This window comes from Parasteatoda tepidariorum, chromosome 7, assembly GCF_982258835.1.
Source record: "Parasteatoda tepidariorum strain Cologne lab strain chromosome 7, Ptep-v5.0, whole genome shotgun sequence".
Taxonomy (NCBI): domain Eukaryota; kingdom Metazoa; phylum Arthropoda; class Arachnida; order Araneae; family Theridiidae; genus Parasteatoda; species Parasteatoda tepidariorum.
In genome coordinates, this window is record NC_141761.1 from 9,835,318 (window position 1) to 9,861,521 (window position 26,204).

General features: G+C 30.4%; 1 protein-coding gene across 1 annotated transcript; it reads left to right on the forward strand.

The window, feature by feature from the left end:
- LOC107451817 (uncharacterized) lies at positions 1-24,945 on the forward strand. The gene is made up of 2 exons (XM_087167265.1): positions 1-585; positions 17,925-24,945. The coding sequence occupies exons 1-2, from the start codon at positions 435-437 to the stop codon at positions 21,128-21,130; spliced, it is 3,357 nt and encodes a 1,118-aa protein (XP_087023391.1). The 5' UTR covers positions 1-434; the 3' UTR covers positions 21,131-24,945.
- Positions 24,946-26,204: the final 1,259 nt, after the last annotated feature.

Consider the following 26,204-nt stretch of genomic DNA (forward strand, 5'->3'; position numbering starts at 1 on the left):
TTGTTCTTGTTGCAAGCTGTGCATCATCTTACGTTAGTCTTAACACTTTTAGCATTGTAAACACAAGTATTGTTAGCATTGTAAATACAAGTAATACGTAATCAAATACATTGTTTGCAAGAATCTCAAAACACAATGATGCCAAAGGTTTTAAAATACAACGTAAACAGTAATTTAACCCGGAAATTTAGGACGTCCAATCCCTCTGCAAATTCTTGAAAGCCACAAGGCCTCATCTTTATGCTATCTATCAAGCCTCAATACGTTACTGAAAGCCTCACTACGTTAATGAAAATAGAAAGCTATAAGCTAAAGAAAAGATCTCATCACACTCTTCGACCATACGTATCCCATTGCCCAAACAACTTATTGCGGCATGTTTGTTTGTATAATATTGCTTAATTACTAACATTAAACACAAATATTCTGTTACAATGTCAGAGTTAGACCCAGATTCATTAAATAAATTGAAAGTAGTAGATTTGCGGGAACATTTATCCCAGCGTGGATTACCAACTGCTGGTCTTAAAGCTGAGCTAGTGAAGCGATTGCGAACGGCACTTTTAGATGAAGAAAACAACAGTAGTAAGTTAAATAAAAGTTACATTTTTACCGTTTTGAATTATTAGTTTGTGTTATAACGTATACTAATTAACTTATAACTTGTAATGAAACTTCAATCATCGATGTTAAGGCACCTTGTCCACTGAAGAATTATTCATTAGTTCTTTGGTTCTATTGGTTGGTATTGGTACTTTTAAAAAGGAGAAATGTTTTGCTTTACTGATTAGTTTGTGTTTAAAACACAGCTTACTTAAGAAATCTCTTAATTCCGTCAACTCGATGAGGACTCGATTGACTTAAAAAAATCCGTGCAACGTTTTGTCAAAATATAACCTTTAAGAAAAGAAAAAAAAATCGAGCACTTATTAGGAAAATAGTTAAATCTTTTCAGAGATATTTCCGAATCGTGATCTGCCGCGCCAACTACGATCGCCAAAGCGCCAAATTAATTTTAAACTGGAAAATGTGAAAATGAGTTATAACCCTTCAAGTTGGTCCCTTTCTGTGATGTTTTGCTTAGTTTCTCGCAGGCCGCTGCCCTGAAGTTGCCAAGACTTGGCAGTTAGTATGGAGAGGATACAGAAATCTTCCCAATTTTTATTTTAAATAATAATGATCTGACCATTCTAAAGTTCAATTTATTGAATCTTAAGTTAAAGACTTTAGAAGAGACAAACCCGTTCAGACATCAAAAACTAAAGAGCATGTTTGATTAATTTGCTGGAATATAATGTGCTATCAGCTCTTTACTCACTTTTATATTTTTTGTTTTGTTTTGTTATCCTTGGTGTAATCATTATGCTGTAGAAAAATGTTTTTTATTTTATTTTAAATTACAATATTTCCATCTGAGGATCATAAAATCTATATCAATCCTATTTGTTGATATTTTAAACAAGGTAACAAATGAATGAATGAACAAGATATGATTAATGCAATAAGGTTAATAAAGAAAACCGTTAGTTTAATTAAAATGATAGTTATGCTTCAAGTATTCTTGAATTAATTTTTATTATAGGTGATATTTTTAATGAGCATAATCTTTTACAACACAAATATATAAGAATAAACATATAAATCTTTTTATTATTATTATGCTTAAGCAGTTAAAAATTTTATACATTCTTTCAAACCAGTTGTTGCAGTTTCAAAAGACATTGTTATTTGTATTTAATTGTCATTTTGTTAAAAATGAAAAATTTGATGACTGCTGTAAAGCAACATAAATATTTTTCCTTCATTCATCCCACTACTCAATAAAATGTCTTTCAATGATTCAACCAAAAACAAATTCACTTTTATTTATTGCTGACTTGTTCACCTTCGCATTCACTAATAAATTCATTGGTACCCTTTCTTTTTTTTTCTTTCTTACTTTATTCTCTCATTAAATCTTTCATTCATCTGACACTGAAATATCTTTCAGTGATTTGTCCGTAAACAAGTTCACTGTTATTTTTTGCTGACTTGTATTGATTCACCGATGTATTCACTGATAAATTTAATGGTTTCTTTTCTTTCCTCATTCTTTATTCTCTCGCTGTATCTAAACTTGTTCATGATAACAGCTTTCATGATGAAGCAACAATTGTTTATTAAATATATTTTAAAAATAAATTAAAAATGTCGTATAAAACATATTATTAAAAGAATGGACAGACGTTAGTATTAAGATATTACATGATTATTCCTATCAATCAACTTTTGGGAAAGATTAGATATCTTCTCTACTCAGATTAATATTGACAGGGGTCTAAGTTTTTCTGACAGGTACCTATTTTGTTAAAATTTGGACATAATTTCTGAAAATTGAAAAATCAACGAAAAAATATAGATTTATCGTTTCTTACAGGATACAAAAATGAAATTTTAAGAAAAAGTACTTTGTGAAACTACCATTTTTCCCAAAGTTAAATTTGTGAAGGTACCGCTAAATGATGGTAAATTTGGCCTGGACAGACCCCTGATTTATATCCAAAACTCTAGATAAAAATTTACATGCCGTGCTAAATACAACAATAATAAGACAAATAAGATGAATAAAGAAGTTGTCAAGCCTGCTTATTAGCAAATATTTTTAGAGGGAAAAAAGTCATACTTTAGTTTCCCAGAAAATTCTTTTAATAATTATTTTAAATATATTTCAAAGAAAAAAAGTATGACAAATATTGTAAATATTTATATATGTTTTTTGACATTATCCAGGGGTCTGTGTAGAAGAAATTTAGGTCCGTTAACGGACCCTGCACAAAATATCTTTTCATAAAAATGGACCCTTCACAAAATAATTTATCTTTTAATCAGACCCTTCACAAATTTGTTTATCTTCATTATTGTTTTGTTAATTGAATAAACACTTCCCAGGGAGGGGGAGAAAGACGGTTCCAGACAAACTAAGTTTCCCTAAGTTCCAAATGTAGTATTCTGGGAAAATATTTATACTTTTATAAACATTGTGTGCACATTCTTATCAATATTAAATCATAATATTTTTTTGTAAATAAATAATTGATCAATTTGTATTTATTCATAAAATTATTTAATAAAATATTATTGAAATAAAAATTTCTGACAATTTTTTTTAAATAAAATACTATAAATTTAAGAATTCTTTAAGTTTACTTAATGCATAATGCATTAAAAGTGATGCATAACTAGTAGTAAGTTGTGTTATTTAAAATATGTCAATTGAAAATATTAATGAGTGATTTCCATTATTTGTCGAAAATGAATATTCTGCATTGAGCAGTATAGGCTAAATGCCAAATATTTGTATGTTGCATCTCTAATTTAGTAGCAGCAATTGTTGAGCAGAATCTTGTATATATTAACAATTTAAAAACTTGAAAAGGTTCTTAGCAATTTTTGCAATAACAGGATCCTATTTGCACAAATTCACAAAAGCAAAACCCTGGTTGAAAGAATGTGGCTTAATGCTTATTTTATATTCACAAATAATGAATAGTTTTTTCACAATTTTTCAAAAACAGGACCTTTTATGAAATGTCTGGACAGACCCCTGTTATCTAAAAATTCACTAAGATCTTGATAATTATCTTAAAAAATGAACCTTTTGGTCTTGTTTATGGATAGTCCCAATTTCTTTAAAAAAAATTAATAAAATCCACCATGAATTGACAAAAAACTTAAGTTTAAATTCTATTTTGAGACAATAAGGAGTATTTTCTACATAAATATTCAGATTTGTATAGGCGAATTCACATTATATTAAGAGTACATTTGACACCCAGGTTCAATGGATACAAAATTTGAGCTCATTTTCTAAGATAACTATTTTATTAGGTAGCACCCTGAGCCATAAATCTCTTTAGAAAATCCCCGAGAAAGACTCATTCTATTCAATGTCAAACAAGTGGTTTTTCTGCTGCACTCACTTCCGTCTTTAGTAATACTTTTACTTAGAGAACTTTAACCGTAAAAAAAAATTAACCTAAGAATGTAAAATAATCTGTATGTATTTTTTTAAGCAAACAATTCTTTAAAAAAGAAAGAAAGAAATTTACAGAACATTAAATCTGGGCCTCGTTTGGGGTTTGCATTACCTGGTGCTCTGTGCACACCCCTTTTGCCGGCCCTGTATGTTGTTATTTTTTATGATTGTCAGGGAGCTTAAATTAGTGACACTATTTGTAACCACTTAATTTATTTTAGACTGTAATAAACAGTCCCCATATCATTATTTCTTAAAAGGAAGTATACTTCTTTCCCCTTGATTTGTCTCGCTGGTGTAGTCACAATGGTATAGAAAATTGCTTTTTATTTTTCAAATTACAATATTTCTACCAGAAAATTATAAAATCTATATCAACCCTAAATGTTGGTTTAAGAAACATCATGTGAACAAGATAAATAACATCTCATTCAAAGTTGAAAAAGAAAGTCGTTAGTTTAATTTAGGGATTCACAACCTGTTTGAGTGAAGGGCCACTTGCACAGCAGGTTGACTAACGAAGGGCCGCACGTGTATTTAGACATGTTAACGGCAAATGTAGTAATATTTATTTAAACATTCGTGTTCTAATTTTTTTATTAATAAATTTAGTATTTGTAGAATAATATATTTGTAGAAAATTAGGCGTTCAATTATTGAAATTCATTCGAAAATAAAGAACTAATACTTTAAAAAAAAAATTTCCATTTTCATCATATCAACAATAGATTTATCAAACATTAGAGAAAAGAAATGTTTCTTTATATCACATAATACAAAAATTCATTTTAAAAATATTTTACTAAGAAAAAACAAACAAACTGCAATGCTGTAATGAAAGTAGACAAACTTTAGTACAAAATTAAGTAATATTTATTCAAATTAAATATGTTAATTGAAGAAAATTTATGAGTTTTAAACAAAAGCCTAAAATAAAAACAAGACTGTAATATAATTCATTAGGAATGTGAAGAGTATTTGGCTCTTTTGTCAAAAATTCAGTTGGTTGAATGATCGGCCAAATATTCGGCTAAATATTTTTTAGAAGTGTATTTTTCTAAGTTTTTTGCTTTTAAATTTGTATATATATGATAAAGAATAATGTAAAATCGTATTTTAACTACTTTATAGTATTGCTTATTTTAAGATATAGTTTTTACACAAATTTCTTAAATTTTAAAATCCATGTTTTTGTATTTGGCTTGCAAATTTATCTTCTATAGGACAAAACAAATTTTGGGGAATTGATCTGCTTTTTTTAAATATATATATATATACACATACAGTCTATATACTGTAGAGCGCCGATTATCCAAACTATGTCCGAATTCCTTTTTTTTATCGACAATTTTTCTAAATTTAGAAGAATAAATAATCCATATTTAATTTACATCCTTTTTTTAGCAGTTTTCTTATAGTAGCGATACGCGCATGTATTGTTATACAGTTGAACTTACTTACCCCTTTAGCCCTCTTCAACTAAAAATTATCTTCCAAGAATGCGGTCACAGTCTACAATGGTTGTATATGCAATATTCTACAATGGACAGTAAGATAACAGTCTACAATGGTTGGAATGCAGAAGGAGTTTATGAATAGATAAATGCTTAAGTTCTACAATTGGGGAGTGGGTAGTTGTCACTTATGGTGGATTTCTCACAGCTGTTTACTTTTCAAGGAAATTAACAGAAAACAGTTTCATCATGTAAACTAGAAAATGACCATGCTTTTATGACGTCACTTACAAAATCCACTTTTGGACAACAGGTTTTCTGTTGTGAGGATTACATTCAGTTGAAAATAAGAGTTACCTGAGTAAAGTGCTTTTCATAAGAATATAGAGAGATGTCATTCAAACGTAAGAGAATCGTTCTTTCCATATGTGATAAAACGCAAATTTTAAAAAGATTGAAAAATTGAGAAAGTGGGCGTAAATTAACGTCAAAATGTAGCGTGGGAAAATTGACAGTATCGGAATTGAAAAAAGTTAATAATCAGTTAGGTATTAATTTTCAGTAATTAACAAAAGCAATGGACATTTGGATAGAAAATGCATGAAGAAGTCAAGCAACGATGAATTGGACAAAGCACCTTATTTGTGTTTCCTGCAAAAACGATCATTAGGCCAACCAATATCTGGCCATCTATTATGCAAAAGGGCTTTATTTTTTCATGAGAAACTTGGAAAAGGTAGTAAAAGAATTAGAAAGCATTATTGAAACTGAAGGAGAATTTATTGGAAAGTGGACTGATTTGGAAATCTCTACCACGAAAAACTTTGGCTCCTGGGGATGAAAAACATGTTTCAGGGGACAAGATAAAGAAAGAAAGAGTCGCAATTAACATATGCAACTGGAAACCATCAAATGCCTTTAATGATGATTAGAAAATCAAAAAATCCAAGAGCCTTCAAAAATGTTAAAACACTGCCTGTCATTTATGCTTCTCAAAACAAAGTGTGGATGAACACCAAAATTTTTATTGAGTGGCACGATAAGACTTTCATTCCAATTGTGAATAAACATCTAAAAAATTTGGGAAAAACAGGAAAAGTGTTACTCCTGTACAGGGGTCTGTTACAGGAAAAGTGTTACTTGGTCAATGCTCCGTCGCATCCAAATCCTGATCTCTTAGATCGGAAGAATGCAATTTTTCGTGTTGTTTACCTGCCGCCCAATGTGGCACCTTTGATTCAGTCGATGGATCAAAGTGTCATTGAAACCTTAAAGCGACTTTATGGAAAGCAACTTATAAGGAAGATTTTATTATCGAAAGAAGAAAATGAGGGGGATTTTCGAGACTCAATGAAAGCTCTTGATTTAAAAGAATGCTGCATGATGATAGCTGATGCCTGGTATTTATTGAAAACATTGACGCTTAGAAAATCTTGGAATAAAATTCTTAACAGAAAAACAAACGAAACTGAAGTTTCTGAATCAGTAGACTGGTAAGAAAGACTGGTGTTGAGACACTGAAATAATTTCAAATTTTAAATGATGATGAAATTGTTGCTGAAATTTTGAATGAAAATCGGAACTCCACTGACGAAAAGGAGGAAGTATGTGATCAAGTTCAAGATAGTGGACCTTCTCATATAGAAGCATGCAATTCATTAGATATTGCAATGAATTGGCTAGAACGTCAAAATGATGTTGATCCAGTTCAGTTGATTTATTTGAAAAGAATAAGGGATATGGCTGCTCAAAAAAGAACATCTTCTTTGAAACAAAAGTCTTTGCTGGATTTCTTTTGCAGTGGAAAATAAAGAAGAATGTGGTAAAATCAGTAATTTACAAAAAAATTATAAATAGCTGAAATATGATTAAAAAAATCAAAATGAAAAAAAAAAGTAAAGAATACAGTGAGACCTCGATATAAGGTCACTTTTCCAAAGTCCCTCACTGAATAGGAATTCTTTGTTACAGATTATCGGATATATGGTCAAGTCTTAAAAATCGTTATCGCTTATAAGGTCATTTTTATCTGAGGCGAGGGAAGCTCTTTTCTAACAAAAGCCTATTTAACTTCCTTACAGGGCAATGACCCCTCTCGAGTTCTACAAAAATGTTGCAGCCAACGAACACAACTGGAACCGGGGAGAGTTTCCACTCCCCAGCTCCCATTGTTTTCATCATCTTGGTTTTGTGAGTTCTCTGAATATCGTGGATGACGAAACCGAAGAAGAAGACGATATTCCTCCATCTGTTCTGATGGAAGACCTGAAAAATCGTGGCCATGCCATTGAAGGGGAGGCTAAATATGGTTTGATTGATGAGGAAATTGCCACCACTTCTGAAGCAATAATTTCTGTAATTGTTTCACTAGTTGTGGACAGTGAGGACAATGCCAGTGATCCTGAGACTGTAGCTGTAACACAAGCGGAATCCTTCAATGCAACGAATGCCCTAAGAAATTTTTTTATAAACCATGAGGGAGCTGAGGAACCCTTTAAGAAGTTACGAAATCTAGAAAACATTGCTTGAAAAATGAAACCAAAAACGAGACAGACCTGCATAAATGATTATTTTAAATAAGGTAAGATGTAATGCATGTATGTACGTATGTATGTATGTACAATTTGTAAACTGCTTTATTTTAAATTAATAATTTTTTTTTTAAATCTAACTTTCTTTAATTCTTTACTAATTCTGTTAAAATTTATTGACTTAAATATTTCATTTATGGCCGATCGTTTTCGTTTGTATTACCATTTTTAAAAAATCATAATGTGTACTATTTGCATGCTTAGTTACGAACTACTAATGAATCGGTTAAAAGGTCATCCCGCTTATGAGGTCCCTTAGGGTGACCTTATATCGAGGTCTGACTGTATATATAAAAAAATATTTTTTAAAAAAAATTTTAAACACACCAGAGCTATTTTAGATAGTACTGCCAGTCTTAAGCCTGGAAAAAGGGTGAAGGGAAGTATAATAATAATCATTTAAACTAGATTTTAAACAACTTTCCAATTATCCGAACTTTTCATTATCCGAAACACGTTCGGTCCCGAGCAGTTTGGATACTTGGCGCTGTACTGTATACAGGATTGGCATGGTTTAAACCATGGTTAAAACCTAATGGTTTTTTCCTCAAAAGAACCATTTGGTTTTTTCCCTAAGAATAATTTAAAATTGCATTTTTATTTATTTATTTATAATTATATTTTTCAAATTGTTTGATGTTGTAAATAACTTCAACTTTCAACCAAACAACTCAACTCATTTCAGCAGCATACCTACTTTTGTTTTGTGTAGATGTAGAATTGATTAATGTTAATATTTAAAAACAAAAAATTCCAACTCTGGTCGTAGAAGAACAGATTTAATCTGATTATATTTTGATGAAATAATAAAAGGAAAGGATGTAAAAAATGTAACGTCATCATGGGTCTATCTGATGACAATTATCCTAGCTTTGGAAATTTTGATAATAGAAAATTAATAGTAATAATTGCTATATGGTCAATACATATTTGAATAGGCAGCATAAGATAACAAATATAACTAAAAAATACCACAACCTTTCTAGGATGTTTTGTCTTCTTCTGTAGAACTCCAGTTCGTTTTATAAAATTTTATTTAAGAAATTTCAGTATAGGATTATCAACATCATGAACTTTTTTCAAAATTAAAAATACATTTAAAATATCATATTTGAAAAAATATTATGAAGCTGCAATGTAGGTAGTCAGAGAGATATGGTTGATTCTTATTCGAAAAATAAAACCAAGTGATTGGTGAGTGATTCAAGGGAAATTTTTTTACCTTTCATTTCTCCATTATTTTAATGAAAGAAAAGATGTGGGAAATTTATTGAAAAAAATCTTAAAATATGACATTTTAGTGTGGTGTATTTGGATGTAAAAAAGCTTCACTTTTAAACAATCACATGAGTTAATATACGAAAGTAAGAAAACAATTTAAACACAGAGATATAAAAATGTGAATTATTAAAACATCAACCTGGTTTAAACCGAAAAACCGGGTTTTTAGTTTTTTGCCAACCCTGACTGTATATATATGTATGTACATAATCACACAAGACAATGAAATTATTTTTTGATTCTTTTAAATCTAAGAATTTAGAAGGATTTTTTTTTTTCATTTTTGCTGTTTTTATTATAAAGCAGCATTTTAACAGAACATCTCATGCTATTAATTTAAAATCACTTTTCCCTATACTGTTAAAATAACCAGCAACTTAGAAAAACTGGGTCATTCCACAGAATTTCAACAAGCATGAGTTGCCAGACCATTTTTGATTTTTTCATACTTTGTATGTGGAAGCATATGTACCAAAGAAGTTAAAATCCATTTGCAGAAAAATTCTATCTTCTTAATTTTTTTTAATTAGGGGGGCTTGAAAATGGCGACCTTGCTCGTTTTTATGAAATTCAGGGGTGTCTTAAATATTACATATTTTCTAAACTAATAGAGATAAACGAAAAATTCAAAAAGATATTAAATCTGTGTAGTTTTTTAAATTAAATCATGTAAAATTTGTGGTTTTATTTGTACTTTAAAAAAATTGTGAGCACTGTAAAAAAAAAAAAAACGAAACATTACTCAAAATGCCAGTTTTTCAAAATAAATATCTAATGAAGAGATAACAGTTTGGATTTTTTATATGTGTTATTGCTACATATAACATATTCCTGGAAAAAAAATCAGGCTGTTATTTCCTTTCCCTTCTGAATTATAACAATCACAATTTTGAAAATTTTCAAAAATTTACATTTTTGACACCCTGTAACTCAAAAGGGGGAGGTGGTATTCACATTAAATTTGACAAGGGAGGACCTCTACATACAACATCTATAACCAAGTTTTATTATGTTATTCCAATCAATCTATGAGATACAGGGTCTTGAAATTGAAGAAATGACAATCAGCTGTGAAGGACTTTGTTAGGCCTAATATACCCCAAGACAAGTATTAAAAAACAAAAGAAACAGCTTTATTTTTATTTTAATGCTTCCTTTTTATTTTTTAATACCCCCCCCCCCCCAAAGAGAAAACCCCATCTGCAATTTAAAAAAAGAATTATGGCAGCAGAAGTGGGGGAGAATACCCCAGCTAGTATATTCTCCCTTCCCCCAACCAATCCCTACTTTCTTTCAATAAACAATAAATACTGTTTATCAAGTTATTGCAACATAGTATTTTGTTTTGGTTTCAATTGTGTTACAACCAATCAGGTAGAAGTTTGGGTTTTAGTTCTCTGTCTGAACAGCCTATCAGCTTTTGGTTTAAGTTTCATTTTATTAAATAGCCAATAACAGACAAGTTGCACTTTCCCTTACTTTAGGTTTGTGTTACAACTTATATTAGAGCATAAGCAAGTCAACTGGTTACAGGGTTGGCAGGTTTTTGACACGTGACAGTTTTTGACGGTTTAAACCATGGTTTAAACTGTCACGTCAAAAACCTCACTGTCAGAAATGTCAAAAACCTATATTTATATGTGAAATTTAATTAATACATAAAATTGATATATTTTTTATAAAGGATAGTGTTTCTAAATATGTTCTAGAAAAAATAAATTTTAAATTTTGAAGAAACACTTATATTTTGAATAGTAACCAAAATCTTGTACTTTTGAAAGCTCACATCTTTTGTAATATTATGTATTCATTTTCATGTGTTATTGAAAATCTGCAGTGATATTATTAAGAAATTTATTTATAACCAAATTTAGTGTATAGTATAGATTATACTAAAAATTAGACATTTTTAAAGATAAACATTAGCAGTTTTGTACATTTGACATCTTTTAAAGAAAGACCTTTTATTAATTTTGAATTAAAGATAGATATTTAATTTTGAATTAAATTTCTACTTCCATCATTTTCATTTGGATTATGTAGTGTGATGCATGTTCTAATTTTTAAAATTATGTATTTAATTAGGAGAATTAAAAAATTTCCATAATAATTTTTTTAAATATTTCATGGATCAGTAACTGTAATGTTCTTCTGTTTAGTTTTACTTTAGTGATTGGTTGTTAGTTTTTCAGAAAAATCAGTAATTCTGAATTTTAAATCTTCAATTTTTTTTAATTCATAGTTAACATAAGACAATACAAATTTAAGTGCTTTCTGTTAAATACACAGAGTAGTTAGTGTCGATTTACAGTATATTCAGCCTATTCATTTACTATGCTGAAAATTTAGTTTATCCAAATAGTTGTGAATTTCATTTTGCTGAATACTATATAGTTTTGTTGAATATCTAAATATTCAGCTGTTGAATAATTACTTCTTGCTTTCAAGATATACATTATTTGTATTCTTAATACAAGTGGAGAAAAAAAAAATTAAGAGATAAAAATTATTTTAAAATGATAAGTGTAATAATTATAAATAAATATAATAAACAATATGAATTATATTTATCATTATTCATTAATATAACTACTTTTAAATTCAAATTAACATACTGGATAATAAAGATATTCGGTTTAACATTAAAAAAAATTTTTTTATACATTTGTATCAAGTTTGTATTTATACAACATAACTTGTAAGTTCCTTATAAATATTAGTTATATGTTCCTTATATGTCAAAAATGCATAGTAATAAACTTTTAATTTTCTTAAATATCAAAAAAAAAAATTTTTTCTTTCAAAATATTTAAACAATTTTTGTGCAAAATTTTTCTGCACATGCATTTGAATATAAATTTCTGAGATTTTAAATCTGTTATTTTACCTTAATTTTAATTAAAAAATATTTTAAAACCTGCTGATTACCTATAGTATAATTAAATTTCAATATAATGCATGGCAACTGTTGGTAGTTTTGAAGTTTATATATTTTCTTGGCAAACTTCAGTTTTTGACAGTTTAAACCAGTATTATACCCTTGTCATGTCAAAAACCCAACCCTGACTGGTTATTTCTACTTCTACTTTGTGGTATATTGTTGAAATAGTAACTTTTGAAGGGAATAATTTTATAGCATTTTTTGTTTGTTAGTTTTTATAGAATGAAAACATGAAATGCTCTATTGGTGAAATTACTAAGGAAAGCTGTGAAAACAGTTCTTATAGTTCAATTGCAGAAATCAAAACTATTAATGACTTAAGCCTAACTGATAAGGAAATTCTTAGCTTAAGAATTCCTGGAAAATTCCATACTATTTGCACTTACCATGAAAAAAAGTATTTGCACAAATATCACCATCTTTTTGGTCAAACTTGCTGTGATCCTATGTCAGTACATACGAAATATATTAAAAAATCTCTTTGTGAAATTACTGTTGAATTATCTAAGAATTTTTTGGGAAAATTGCCATTTACCCCCGGAAAATCTTTATGTTCTGCATGCTATACGAAAATCCAATCATTGAATAATGAGCTCTTTGCATGTGAAAATTTGGATGATGATGAGGATCCAGAATAATATAAACCTTCATCTTCAGCAATGAGTGACTTAAACAAGGTCTGTGAAGTCATTGGTGTCTCACCTTTGAAAATTCAGAAATTAAGAAAAGAGAAAAGACCAGGTGCTGCAAAGAAAAAATTACTTAACATTCAGCATAATGTAAAAATAAAACTTGAAACTAGTTTTGATATCAATGCCATTAATTCAGATACAGATAGCAACAATGAAGAAAATTTTCATTTTGATTTGATGGAAAAACTTAAAGAAAAAAATTCAAAAGGTAACATGTGTATCTGAAAAGGTAAAGATTTTAAGTCTGGTACCTACAGCATGGTCTGTCGAACGCACCTCGGGTGAATTTGGTGTCAGTCAATATTTAATTTGCCAAACTCGGAAACTTGTTTCAAATTATGGTATTTTGCCTGATCTCGAAAATAGGAAACCTGGAAGTGGTAAGACATTAAGTGATGCTGATCTTGGAGAAGTTTACCAGTTATATAATTCTGATGAAGTCTCAAGAATGTGTCCAGGCATGAAAGATTATGTAACAATAAGAAATTCAAATGGAGAAAAGAAACATGAACAGAAAAGACTTATACTCTGTAACTTAAAGAAGTTACATATTAAATTTTATGAAACTTTCCCAGGTATCAAAATTTCCTTTTCTAAATTTGCTGAATTGCGCCCTAAATGGTGCATATTGGCTGGAGCTCATGGTACATGAAGCTCATGTATGCATGAAGCATCAAAATGTAAAATTAATGATTAGTGCTGCTAAACTTTCAATAACATATAAGGATTTGCTGTCAAAAGTTGCTTGCAATGTTGAAAATGAAACTTGCATGCTGCATGGTTGTCCACAATGTCATGGACTATCACTTTTGCGCCAGTACATATGCGAAATAATGGAAACTGACAATGAAATTATTCATGCTATAAATTATGAACAGTGGACAGATCGTTGTAAATTGTTATCTTTAACAGAAAGTATTGAAAGCCTCTGCTCCATATGTAGAAAAAGTTGTGTATTTTTCTGATGGTGCATCAGGGCTATACAAAAATCGAAAAAACTTTGTGAATCTCAGTCACCATCAACATGATTTTGGATTGAATGCCGAGTGGCATTTCTTTACCACTTCACATGGCAAAGGGCCTTGTGATGGCATTGGAGACACCACAAAAAGACTTGTCTCAAAAGCCAGTCTACAAGGAATAACTGACTGAGAATCAAATCATAACTCCAAAAGATGTGTTCAAATTTTGTGAAGAAAATATTCCTGGAATTCAGTATATTTTTGTATCACAATTAAAGGTTCAACAGGCAGGACAATTTTTTTGCCAACAGGTTTGCCTCCTGCATTAGAATATTAAATACACGAGGTTACCACAGTTATATCCCAATAAGTGTTCATACTTTAAGAGTTCGAGAAATCTCATTTTTTGAACACTATACTGACACAAAAATCACAAAAGAAAATACAACAGAGATATTTGGAATAGTAAAAGATGTATCTAATGTTGAAAAAGATTTCAAAATTCATTTTTTTCCATCCTTCTGGATCAGGTACTAGCTTTAAGATTTCAAAGAATGATAGTGTATGGGTTGAACAAAAAAATATTCTGATGATTTTATCTCCTTTGGATTTATCAACACCAACAGGACGAGTGCACAACATTAAGCCAGAACTGAGTGCTACAATTTCAGAGCTTTTTTAAAAAAAAAATTAAAGCATTAAATAAATAAAATGTAAACTTTAAAAAGAAAAATTAAATTTTTTTTTGTTTTTCAATAGTTGTTCAATGGCAGATTAGACCTAACAAAGTCCTTCATAGCTGACTGTCTTTTCTTCAATTTCAAATCTCTGTATCTCACAGACCAATTGGAATAACAGAATAAAATTTACAGGTTATAGATGTTGTATGTAGAGGTCCTACCTTGTCAAATTTAGTGTGAATACCACCTCCCCCTTTTGAGTTACAGGGTGTCAAAAATGTAAATTTTTGAAAATTTTCAAAATTGTGATTGTTATAATTCAGAAGTGAAAGGAAATAACAGCCTGATTTTTTTTCCAGGAATATGTTATATGTAGCAATAACACATATAAAAAATCCAAACTGTTATCTCTTCCCCTTCATGAGATATTTATTTTCAAAAACTGGCATTTTGAGTAATGTTTCATTTTTTTTTTAACAGTGCTCACAATTTTTTTTAAAGTACAGATAAAACCACAAATTTTACATGATTTAATTTAAAAAACTACACAGATTAAATATCTTTTTGAATTTTTTGTTTATCTCTATTAGTTTAGAAAATATGTAAGATTTAAGACACCCCTGAATTTTATAAAAATGAGCAAGGTCGCCATTTTCAAGCCCCCCTAATTAAAAAAATTAAGAAGATAGAATTTTTCTGCAAATGGATTTTAACTTCTTTGGTAATTATGTTTCCATATACGTATGAAAAAATCAAAAATGGTGCTGCAACAAAAAAAATGCATATATTTGTTAAAATTCTGTGGAATGACCCAACTGTGATTTTTAGTGTTAAAGCTTTGTTTCAGGAACAATTTTTTTTTCCGTTTTTCTTCTGACTTACTTTTCCTTTTATAGGTATTTTTATTATGCTACAGCATTTTTTTTTTTAATGAGCGTTACTAATAAACTTTATTTTATAGCAATTTTTCTTCTTCTAAAAGTATGTCAATGGGAAAAGTTTAAATTGAGATTTTCGGCATAAGATTTTCATCTAAAAAATTAAGAACGTTTTTTTTTCTTTAAAAAAAAACTAAATAAACTTTTCTTTATTGTAACGGGGCACTTTTTAACCCCTTAACGATTGGTTAATTTTCAAGAAAACGGTCATAAAAGTGCCCATTTTTTTGGCTTTTGTATTTGTATTACGTATTTGATTAGTGCTGCAACTAGTTTAAAATAAACTATCTACAATTACCTTAAAAATATCCTGGTACTGCATTCAGGTGTGAAAAATGAGAAATAAAATGTTTTCCGGGCAAAAGAAATGAGTTAGTTTTATTCTTATTGGCACGTTACTATTGAACACTCCAGCCCAACAATATCACGGGAGCGAGAAATAGCGGACGAAATCTCACCCCGTCATTTTCACGGGAGCGAGAAGGGCATTTGACTTAATTCATTTTTCTTGTAACTCAGCTTTAAATTTTCTTTCAGCTTTAAATTTTTCTTTAAGAAATTAAGATAGATTTTTATTTTCTCTGTTTCGCTTTTTTATGTAATCTTTAGTTTTCATGGTAGCACAGGATTTTCAAACGCGTTCTTGATAGGCCTTATTTTGTTTGCATTGATTAATGAATCCGTTTTTCCAGAAATTATTTTTCTTGTTTCAGTGTTGCTATTTATCCCCAAATATACAGTATTCGGTCAATTTTTTTCTCCCGAATATTCGGTTTTTGTCCAAATCACAATTTATGACCACATTCGACCAAATAATATTCGTTGCCGAAAAAAAACAAAGGAAAAATAACTAAGATTTTCAATAAAACTGGACCGAAACAATTTTTGAAAACACATTGAAAAGCTGAAATAACTGTTTAAAAAAATCATTTATAAAATCGACTTAAAGAAAGCTCGTTAAACATTCATTTATTATAGGATCTGTTAAAATTGATCAAGTCAAAATGTGATAATTCAAAAGTGCGATTAAAATTTTTTTATTTATTATTTTTTTTTTTTGTGATTAGAAGGTCTCACGGGCCACACTACAGTAGTTGGCGTATTGCAGGTTGTGCACCCCTAGTTGAGAATGTCACTTCGAGCATTCTAGAATAAATAATAATAGATAAATACATAGCTGCCAACTCTACTGGATTTTCGAGTAGACTACTGGCAGTGTTTTCACTACAGCGCGAGAACCCGAGAATCTCGCATATTTTTTTCTTTTCTCGCATTACAAAATTATTACCGCGAGAAATTCACGCATCCTATAAATCAATTTTTAAATTCGCGAATTTCGGAAAAAGCTTCGAATTACGCCATTTAGAATAAAATCCGTTTCACTTTTCTTCCTGGATCTTTCATTATTTTTGACATCTGCCCCATTATCTAGCTGCCCTGTTTACCAGTATTGTTCAAAACCTTTTCGAACAACAGAACACAACCACGGAACCTTATCGAAGGTTTCATTTATAAAGTGAAAAATGTGGAGTAAAAAATGCTGTAAAGTATAAGTAAGAAATGGTAGAAGTTACTTACAGGTTTATTTAAATATCAATGTAAGAATAAACATAAATGAATAAAAACATAATGAAATTGCTCGATAAATTTTTTTGATTTTATTTTTTAAATTTTTTCTTGAATACTAATTGCTAAGTTATAAAATTTTGGCATCCAGAGGAAATTCTTTGGAGCCAGCTTCTAAAATTATTGCTACTTTATTGCATTTACCAAAAAATAAAAAACTAGCTTCTCATAATGTTTGGATGATTTGGGTCGTATCTGTGTCTTTTTGCAGTAAAGTAGTTTAGTTAAGTATTAGAGTAAATCAAGTTCATTACAATTTAAGGGAAATAAATCTTATAATTTAATAAAACAAACACTTGAAGTAAACTCAACAATGGCAGGTAATTTAATGTTGTTTCCTTTACTGCAAACACTAAATTTGCTATATACATTAAACCCTGCCTTTAAGTTTTAGCTTTAAAATACTTTGTATAAATCGATAAAATTCTCCTACAAAGAAGAAGATAACAATTTTTTTTTTTCCTTAAGAAATCCTTCAGCTGAGTAGAGAAATAATGTGTTGAAACAGTTTGTTGCTAGGGGAATTTTTCTAGTCGACTGAGTGACCTGGACCTTGGCATTTGTCTTTCCCTGCTAATTGCCAAACAAATCTAATTCAATATTTGACAAATATTATGCCAAATTCAATATTATGCAAAACAAATATAATTCAATATAACTTTTTTTAACGTTTCCTCATTTGAATGAATCTTTAATGTGTAATATTTGTTTCTTCTCTGTTTTCTAATTTCTTGTTACTTTCAGGAAGTAGTGAAAGTTTGCCTGATGATGATGAGGAAGCTCGTCAGAGAGCTGAGGAGGAAGATCGCCTGAGAGCTGAGGAAGAAGCTCGTCTCAGAGCTGAGGAAGAAGCTCGTCTCAGAGCTGAGGAGGAAGCTCGTCTCAGAGCTGAGGAGGAAGCTCGTCTCAGAGCTGAGGAGGAAGATCGTCTCAGAGCTGAGGAGGAAGATCGCCTGAGAGCTGAGGAGGAAGCTCGTCTTAGAGCTGAGGAGGAAGCTCGCCTGAGAGCTGAGGAGGAAGCTCGCCTGAGAGCTGAGGAGGAAGCTCGCCTGAGAGCTGAGGAGGAAGCTCGCCTGAGAGCTGAGGAGGAAGATCGCCTGAGAGCTGAGGAGGAAGATCGCCTGAGAGCTGAGGAGGAAGATCGCCTGAGAGCTGAGGAGGAAGATCGACAGAGAGCTGCAGAGGAAGCTCGGCAAAGAGCTGCAGAGGATGCTCGCCTTAAAGCAGAAGAGGAGGCTCGTCTTGAAGAGGAAGCTAGGCTAAAAGCGGAAGAGAGAGCTCGACAAAAAGCAAAAATGCAGGCCAAGTTAAAGGCTGAAGAAGAAGCTAAATGCCAAGCACAGGAAGCAGCTAGACTCAGGGAGCTTGAAGAAGCTAAGCTAAAATCTGAAGAAGATGCTCGAATAAGGGCAAAAGAAGCTGCAAGGCTAAAAGCTGAAGAAGAAGCTAGATTGAAAGCAGAAGAAGAGGCTAAGCAAAGGGCAAAAGAAGCTGCCATAAGAGAAGCTAGATTGAAAGCGGAAGAAGAAACTAGAAGAAAAGCTGAAGAGGAGAGAAAAAGATTCATGGAAGAACGAAGGAGAAAAGAAGAAGAAGAATTGCGTGTAATGAATCAAAAACGCATAGCAGAAGAGGAGCAGAGACGTAAAGCAGAAGAAGAAGAATGGAGAAAGAAAGAATTTGAGCAACAGCAGATGTCAGCAAACAATGACATGACTGTTAATCTTACGTCGACTTTGCAAATGCCACCTATGCCGCCATTCTCTCTGCCATCTATGAATATTTTGCCACCTCCTCCTACTGTTTTAATGTCAAACATTCCTCCTCTTTTACCCCCTGGAACATCCATGCCACCTAATTCTCATCATCCAAATGTTTCTGTTCCGTCTTCCCTTTTTCCACCTCCTCTACCTACCATTAACATGATGGCGTCATTGGAAAATCAGATTCATAGTAACATTGACAATCAATCTGAAACAGAAGGCATTGAAATTTCAGAATCAATGGACACAAGTGAAAATGCTGCTGAAATTAAATTGCCGCAAGCTTTAGAAAAAGTGCTCGCTCTCAAAACTGTTAGAGCACAAGAATTAGGAATCGATCCTGACACTGTTCTATCTCCAAACGATGAAAGAACTCAAGTTTCTAAAACACCTGTGGTAAATTTGGTATCAGTAGACGACGAGGATTATGTGGAGGAGGAGGATGCTTCTCAAAAGCAGAAGGATTCTAAGAACAAACGACGCAGGAAAAAGAAAAAGAAGAGACAAGTTAAAAGTCAAGAAAATCCAATGTTAAAATTTCAAGATAAGCATTCGCAGAGAGATTCTGGTGTTGATGTTGATATAGAGTATGTTCAAGAGGTAATAGATACTTCTGATCCATTGTATCATCAGTTTATGAAAATATTTGAGAAGTTCAAACTAACAGAAAGCGAAAAAGAAAACGAAGAAATGGTCACAGACGCTGGGAAAAATGCATTAAAAGAAGAAATGTTTAATCCTATGGCTATAAGAAAGAAGCCAGTGGACTTAGATGATGATGATGAGAAAGATGATGACAAGCTTGAAGAGGAAAAGCCAAAGCTTTCTAAGAGAAAACTTAAAAAGTTAAGCCGGATGTCTGTAGCTGAGCTTAAGCAAAAAGTGAATCGTCCAGAATTAGTCGAGATGCATGACGTCACAGCTAAGGACCCTGTTCTTTTGCTACATTTAAAAGCATCTCGTAATACAGTGCCAGTTCCTCGCCATTGGTGCTTCAAACGTAAATATTTACAGGGAAAGCGTGGTATCGAAAAACCTGCATTTGAATTACCAGACTTTATTAAGCGAACTGGCATCATGGAGATGAGACAAGCCCTGCAGGAAAAAGAAGATCAAAAAACTATGAAAGCTAAGATGAGGGAAAGAGTGCGACCGAAATTAGGCAAAATTGACATCGATTATCAAAAGCTTCATGATGCCTTTTTTAAATGGCAGACAAAACCCAAAATGACTATTCACGGTGACTTGTACTACGAGGGAAAAGAGTTTGAAACTAGATTGAAAGAGAAAAAACCTGGCGATTTAAGTGAAGATTTGAGGACTGCCTTAGGAATGCCCACTGGGCCCAATGCGAACAAATGCCCACCACCCTGGTTAATTGCTATGCAGCGTTATGGACCGCCTCCTTCTTACCCTAACTTGAAAATTCCTGGACTCAATGCACCTATTCCAGACAGTTGCTCCTTCGGTTACCATGCAGGCGGTTGGGGTAAGCCTCCCGTCGATGAGACTGGCCGGCCTCTTTACGGTGACGTGTTTGGTACACAGATATTAGACAACCAGCCTCACATTCAGGAGGAAGAAATTGATCACACTCTATGGGGCGAACTCGAGTCAGAGTCTTCAGAAGAAGAAGAAGACGAAGAGGAGGAGGAAGAAGAGGACGAGGAAGATAAGGCTGAAGACGAAACTGGATTAGTCACTCCAGCTGAAGGGCTTATCACGCCTAGCGGATTCAGCTCTATTCCAGCTGGAATGGAAACACCTGATATGATTGAACTTCGTAAGAGGAAAATAGAAGCTGAATTGGAGGGTGGTGAAACGCCTACTCTTTATACCATATTACCAGAGAAGAAGACGGAGCGTGTTGGCGCGGCTATGATGGGATCCACCCATATTTATGACATAGCCGCTGCGATTCCGGGTAGTAAACTGAAAGCATCTGGTACTGCGTCTGTTCCACCTCAAGGTATTGAAGTTGCTTTAGATCCAAGTGAATTGGAAATGGATACCGCTGCTATGGCTGCGAGATATGAGCAGACTATGAGAGAGCAACAGTCACAGTTGGAAAAAGAAGACTTGAGTGACATGGTGGCTGAGCACGCTGCACGTCAGAAAAGCAAGCGCAAGAAACAACAACTTGATAGTGCAAAACCTCCCAAGAAATACAAGGAATTCAAATTCTGAGTTTTATGTGCTTTGGAAAACTTTAAACTTTTTACCATTTGTACATAAGTTATTCACATCACATTAGGAAACAAATTAATGGGTAATTTAAAGGGCAAAGAATAGTTATGTTCAAGCAGGGTTGCCACTTCACAAGGAAAACCTGGAAAATACAGGGAATTAAAAAACCACCTAAAATTACAGAGAATTTGAGTTTTTTTTTTTTTTTTTTTTAAACTGGGAAACTACAGGGAATTTTGTTCCTTATTTTTGTCTTTTAATAAAAGGTGACTACTCAAAGCTTAATCTACGGGATATTTAAGTTTATGTTCAGCTGTTTCTTTTTTTCCAGCAATTAAAACAAATGAATAAATACAGTAAGCCCAATCTAGCTCACACAAGAGCACAGTAATTGTTGTTTCCTCTTAATATATTTTGTATAATGTGTACTGGAAATTTTTTTTCTGCAGATTTGAGGGGCAGCCCTGTTCAAGAAAATTGATGTTTAAAAAAAATTTGAAGCTGAATGGTTTTATTTTTTGTTTTTCAACATTTAAAAAATTTATATAAATTTATTTTTAAACTTTATCTTATAGCTGCACAACAAGCATTAGCATACTACACACTCTAGCCTAAATGTCAGTTATATTTAAAAAATGAAGGCATATCATTGCATAGCTGCCAACTCTACTGGATTTTGCCAGTTTCTCCTGTTTTACTGGTTTAATTAAAATTTTCATTATGGTAAATTTTCGAAAATTCCATAAAATTGAGTAAGTTTCTTAAAAGAATCACAATTGAAATAGCATTTTTGTACAGGTTATTGCTTGATTTAAATAAGTATTACTAATACATAATAAAGTGAACCTCATTTATAGAACTCAGTTCAAAACCTTCTTTTTTTGTTGTAAAATGTTTAGTTTATTTTTATTCAGAACTTTCTTTTTAAATTAATTTTAAAAAAAATATTTTAATTATCTTTTAGGAATTAAATGCCAATTAATATTTGAGTAAACATAATACATAGCATTTCAAGTATGTTTAATGTCATTCATAACTGGAACATGTTGCAGTTTTTCTATTTTGATGACGATAAAAATCCCTATGTGTAAAATATTTAGTACATTACGCATCAATTATCATGAAATTCGTAAAATCTACTGGATTTTTTCCTATCCATGTTGGCAGATGTGTCAATAACAAAGGGAATGCATGTCTTGGGAAATTCACTTTGGGATGATTAGTAAAGCTATTAGATGTTTACTCCTTAAAATAATAAAGTGCATTAGTAGGGTTCGTTGATTTAAATCAGCTTGATTTAAATCAAATGATTTTTTAAAAAAAATGTGAGAGTCTTAGGGTTTAATATGCACAGTGGACCACTTTTTTTAAAAATGATTTGTTTATTGTGATTTAAGCATTTTTTTTTATCTTGTATTTTTTAATTATTTAATCTTATTTGTCATTCAAATTACAGTAATGAATAAATCTTTCAATAATTTAATAGAAATGGGAAAAAAAATTACTAAGTACTTATCATAGTTAAAAAGTAAAATTTTTATTAATTTATTTTATTATTTTTATGAACAATAATCTGTCAAATATTTGTACTTATCATTAAAAAGTAAAATAAAAAATAAATATATTATAAGATAATATTTTATAATTTTATTAAAAATAGGTCTTTTCATCTAAATCATATATATAAATTATGTAGTTTTTTGATTTTGCTTGATAAAATATGCAATATTCTGTAAAAGCTTCATTCATCTTTTTTTACCCATGTGTAAAATATTTAAATAAATGAACATCAAAAGGATGAGACTGGTACATTTTCGAAGAAATAACCTTTTTAATTATTTTAATCAGTGTTTATAAATACTATTAAAAACAATGATTTCTTATTGTTGATGATTTTAATCATTATTTTATTGAATAGTTAAATGTAGTTTTAAATGCAAATTAACAACAAATTTTTTTTTAAAAAAATATGCTAAATAACTTATTAACGGAAAAGATTTTTATTAAAAATGAATGAAGAAAAAAATATACTGTAATTAAAGTGTCGAGTAATATTAAATGAATAAAAAGTATAATAAAAATATATTTAAATTAACGCTATTAGTAAAAAAAAAAAAATTTTTTTGAATATAAAAATAAGGAAAAGGGAACTAAAGTTATCCTATGCATGAATTGGACCACACGTGTCTTCTACGCTATCAGTAGGCCACTGCCCTGTTAACATAGTAAAGATTTAAGTATTATACAGTGAAACCTTTAGGGAGCTCTATGTTTCACAGTAAAATGATTTGGTAATTCTTAGATGGTTGGTAATTCTTAGGGTTATTCCCATTAACTTCAAAATGTTATCGAATGTACATGATTTTTTTTCACAAGCGATTTTAATTTTATTCTTTGTCATTCTCTTGTTGCGAAAATGCCACTTGTGTAGACATCATGAAAGCGATGAATAAAATTGGCCATCAATAAAGATGACTTCTAGTGATATAGTTATGGGTTAATACAAATTTTCCAATTATGAATGATACCTATTTTAAACAATTATGTTTTTGTTTAAGTTTGCGTATAATTTTATGTCTTAAAAATGGGCTTACTTTAAAAAATGAGAGATTTGTTTGAGATGATTATTTTTTTTTTCTAATTTAATTTTTAACTCTAAGACTAAAATTAAGACTTACCTCCCAAAAGTGGTCATAACTTGAGGTTACACAGAGGTGGTTTTGTTAAATATTTAAAAGTGTTTTTCTTGTGATTGACTGGCTAGTAATTTCTTTCATACCCTTAAGATATACATCTTACATGGCAGCCAACTCTATTGGATTTTGCCAGCTTCTCCTGGTTCAATTAAAATTCTCCTAGTTTTTGTACTTAAAAGAAAATCCCCTAAAATTGAGTAAGTTTCCTAAAAAATTCCCTATTGAAATAGAATTTTTGTACAGATTATACAGGCTTGATTTAAATAAGTATTACTATTACACAATGAAGTGAACCTCATTTATAGAAATTAGTTCAAAACTTTCTTTTTATTCTAAAATGTTAAGTTTTTTTTAAATTCAGAAATCTCTTTTTCAATTAATTATAACTATCTGATGAATTGAATGCCTATTAAGATTCGAAATTAAGAGTAAACATAATACATAGCATTTCAAGTATGTTTAATCATAACTGGAAAATATTGCAGTTTTTCTATTTTAATGACTATAAAAGTCACTATGTGTAAAAATTTAGTACATTATGCAACAATTATCATGAAATTTATATTATTTTGTAAAATCTACTGGATTTGTACTTAGTATACCAAGTTTAATCCCAAAATGAATTTCCCAAGTCGATCCTTTTCGTAAAGTGCTGAATTAAATTAAGGTATGTGTGTGTGTATATATATATACACACACATGTATATAAATCTATATTGTTTTCATAAAGGTACCTTTCGTTGAAATTTATGTTTAAGATCTTTATACTGTACTAATTTGATTCTAATTTATTTAAATATTGTTCCAAATTATAGTGTTCTAAATTTTACGTTGCATGGTTATGGTGACAACTTAAGGAAGACCTGAATTTTCCATAGAATTCTAAAATGCCACTGGAAGTTTTTTTTTTTTTTTTTTTTTTTTTTTTTTTTTTTTTTTTTTTTTAGATTTCATTGTTTAGCAATATTGTTTGTCATTTTTATTCCAGTAAATGAGACATTCACTCAATAGTTTTGTTATTTTAGTACTTTTATGCAGTCAATTATTTCTTTTTCAGAGCCACATTTATTTTCTTGTAATCAGTGTTATCTTAATAAATAATTCAACTTTTGATTAATAGTTTTGTCTCTTTCTTAATGTCTTATAACAGAACAATACACATTTTGAAAAACAAATCCATATTTACAGCTCGTTATAAAATTAATATAAATTATGAAAAAGGTTTTTAATATGAATATTTTATACATAAAATAAGGAACTATATTAGTTTAAAAATTTTATTTTAATTTTTTTTCTCTGTTTTGATATAAATTCTTAATACAGGCAAATATATATGAACCTTATTAAACTATCATTAAAATTGTGTTCAAGTCATGAAAAACTGCAAGTTTTCTAATTTTGCTGTGGAAATTTTGTAATTTTTTTTTCTTTCAGAGGATTGTAATTGTCAAGATTGGTGGAGTTGCATAATGTCTCAAAATATACTGTAAGCCAATTATTATTTTATTTCTATAATTGCTATTCCAGAAAATCATATGTCGATGTTCAATAAGCTATGCGAATCATAAATAACTACCTAAAATTAATAATAAGCGTATTGAATAATTTTTTTTTCATTAACTAATCATAAAAAAGTCAAAAACAAAATCAACTGATAATTTTGTAACTTAAAATTACTTAAAAAATTGAAATTCTCTCCTTCAAACATAACATGTTAATAACATGATCCTTAAATCAAAATGAATTTTCTGTGCACCCTTTATTTTTGGTAAAAACAAACTGTGTATATAACAGGTACCCTGTTGCCCTATGTTTTTATATTTCATTCTTTTTTTTTTCACTCCAGATATGCCGAATCTATGACGTGTGCCGCTGTATGGCACGAGATGTTCATATTAAATTATTGTTTTTAATTAGGTAGTGCCCGCCGTTTATTAAAATCACTTTCGTTTTATGCTCTTTTGATTTTATTTAGCGGCTGATTTTATTAAGAGGCGATTCAACATTTGAAAAAAAAAGATCAAATTTTTACGATATATTTATTCTAAATGCACACACTTTAAAAGCTGAAATAACGACAACATTAATGCTTTATTTTAACTAATTTAATTATTTTAATTAAGTAAAACCCTACATAAGATTAAATTTACAAAAATTTTGCAAAAAAAAACCGATCAATGGTTGCTTGAGTTGCAGTATTTAAAATTAACTTTTCAACATCATTTGAGAGTTCATAGAAGTTTTTGTAATTTTCGATATTTCCTCCTCTTTGTTCTAAAGCTTGCCGCAATACATTAAGTGCTTTTCTGACTTCCGTTGAAGATGGCACTGATGAGTTTACTTCATCTTCTGATTCCTCTATTTCTTGATTGGAAGTG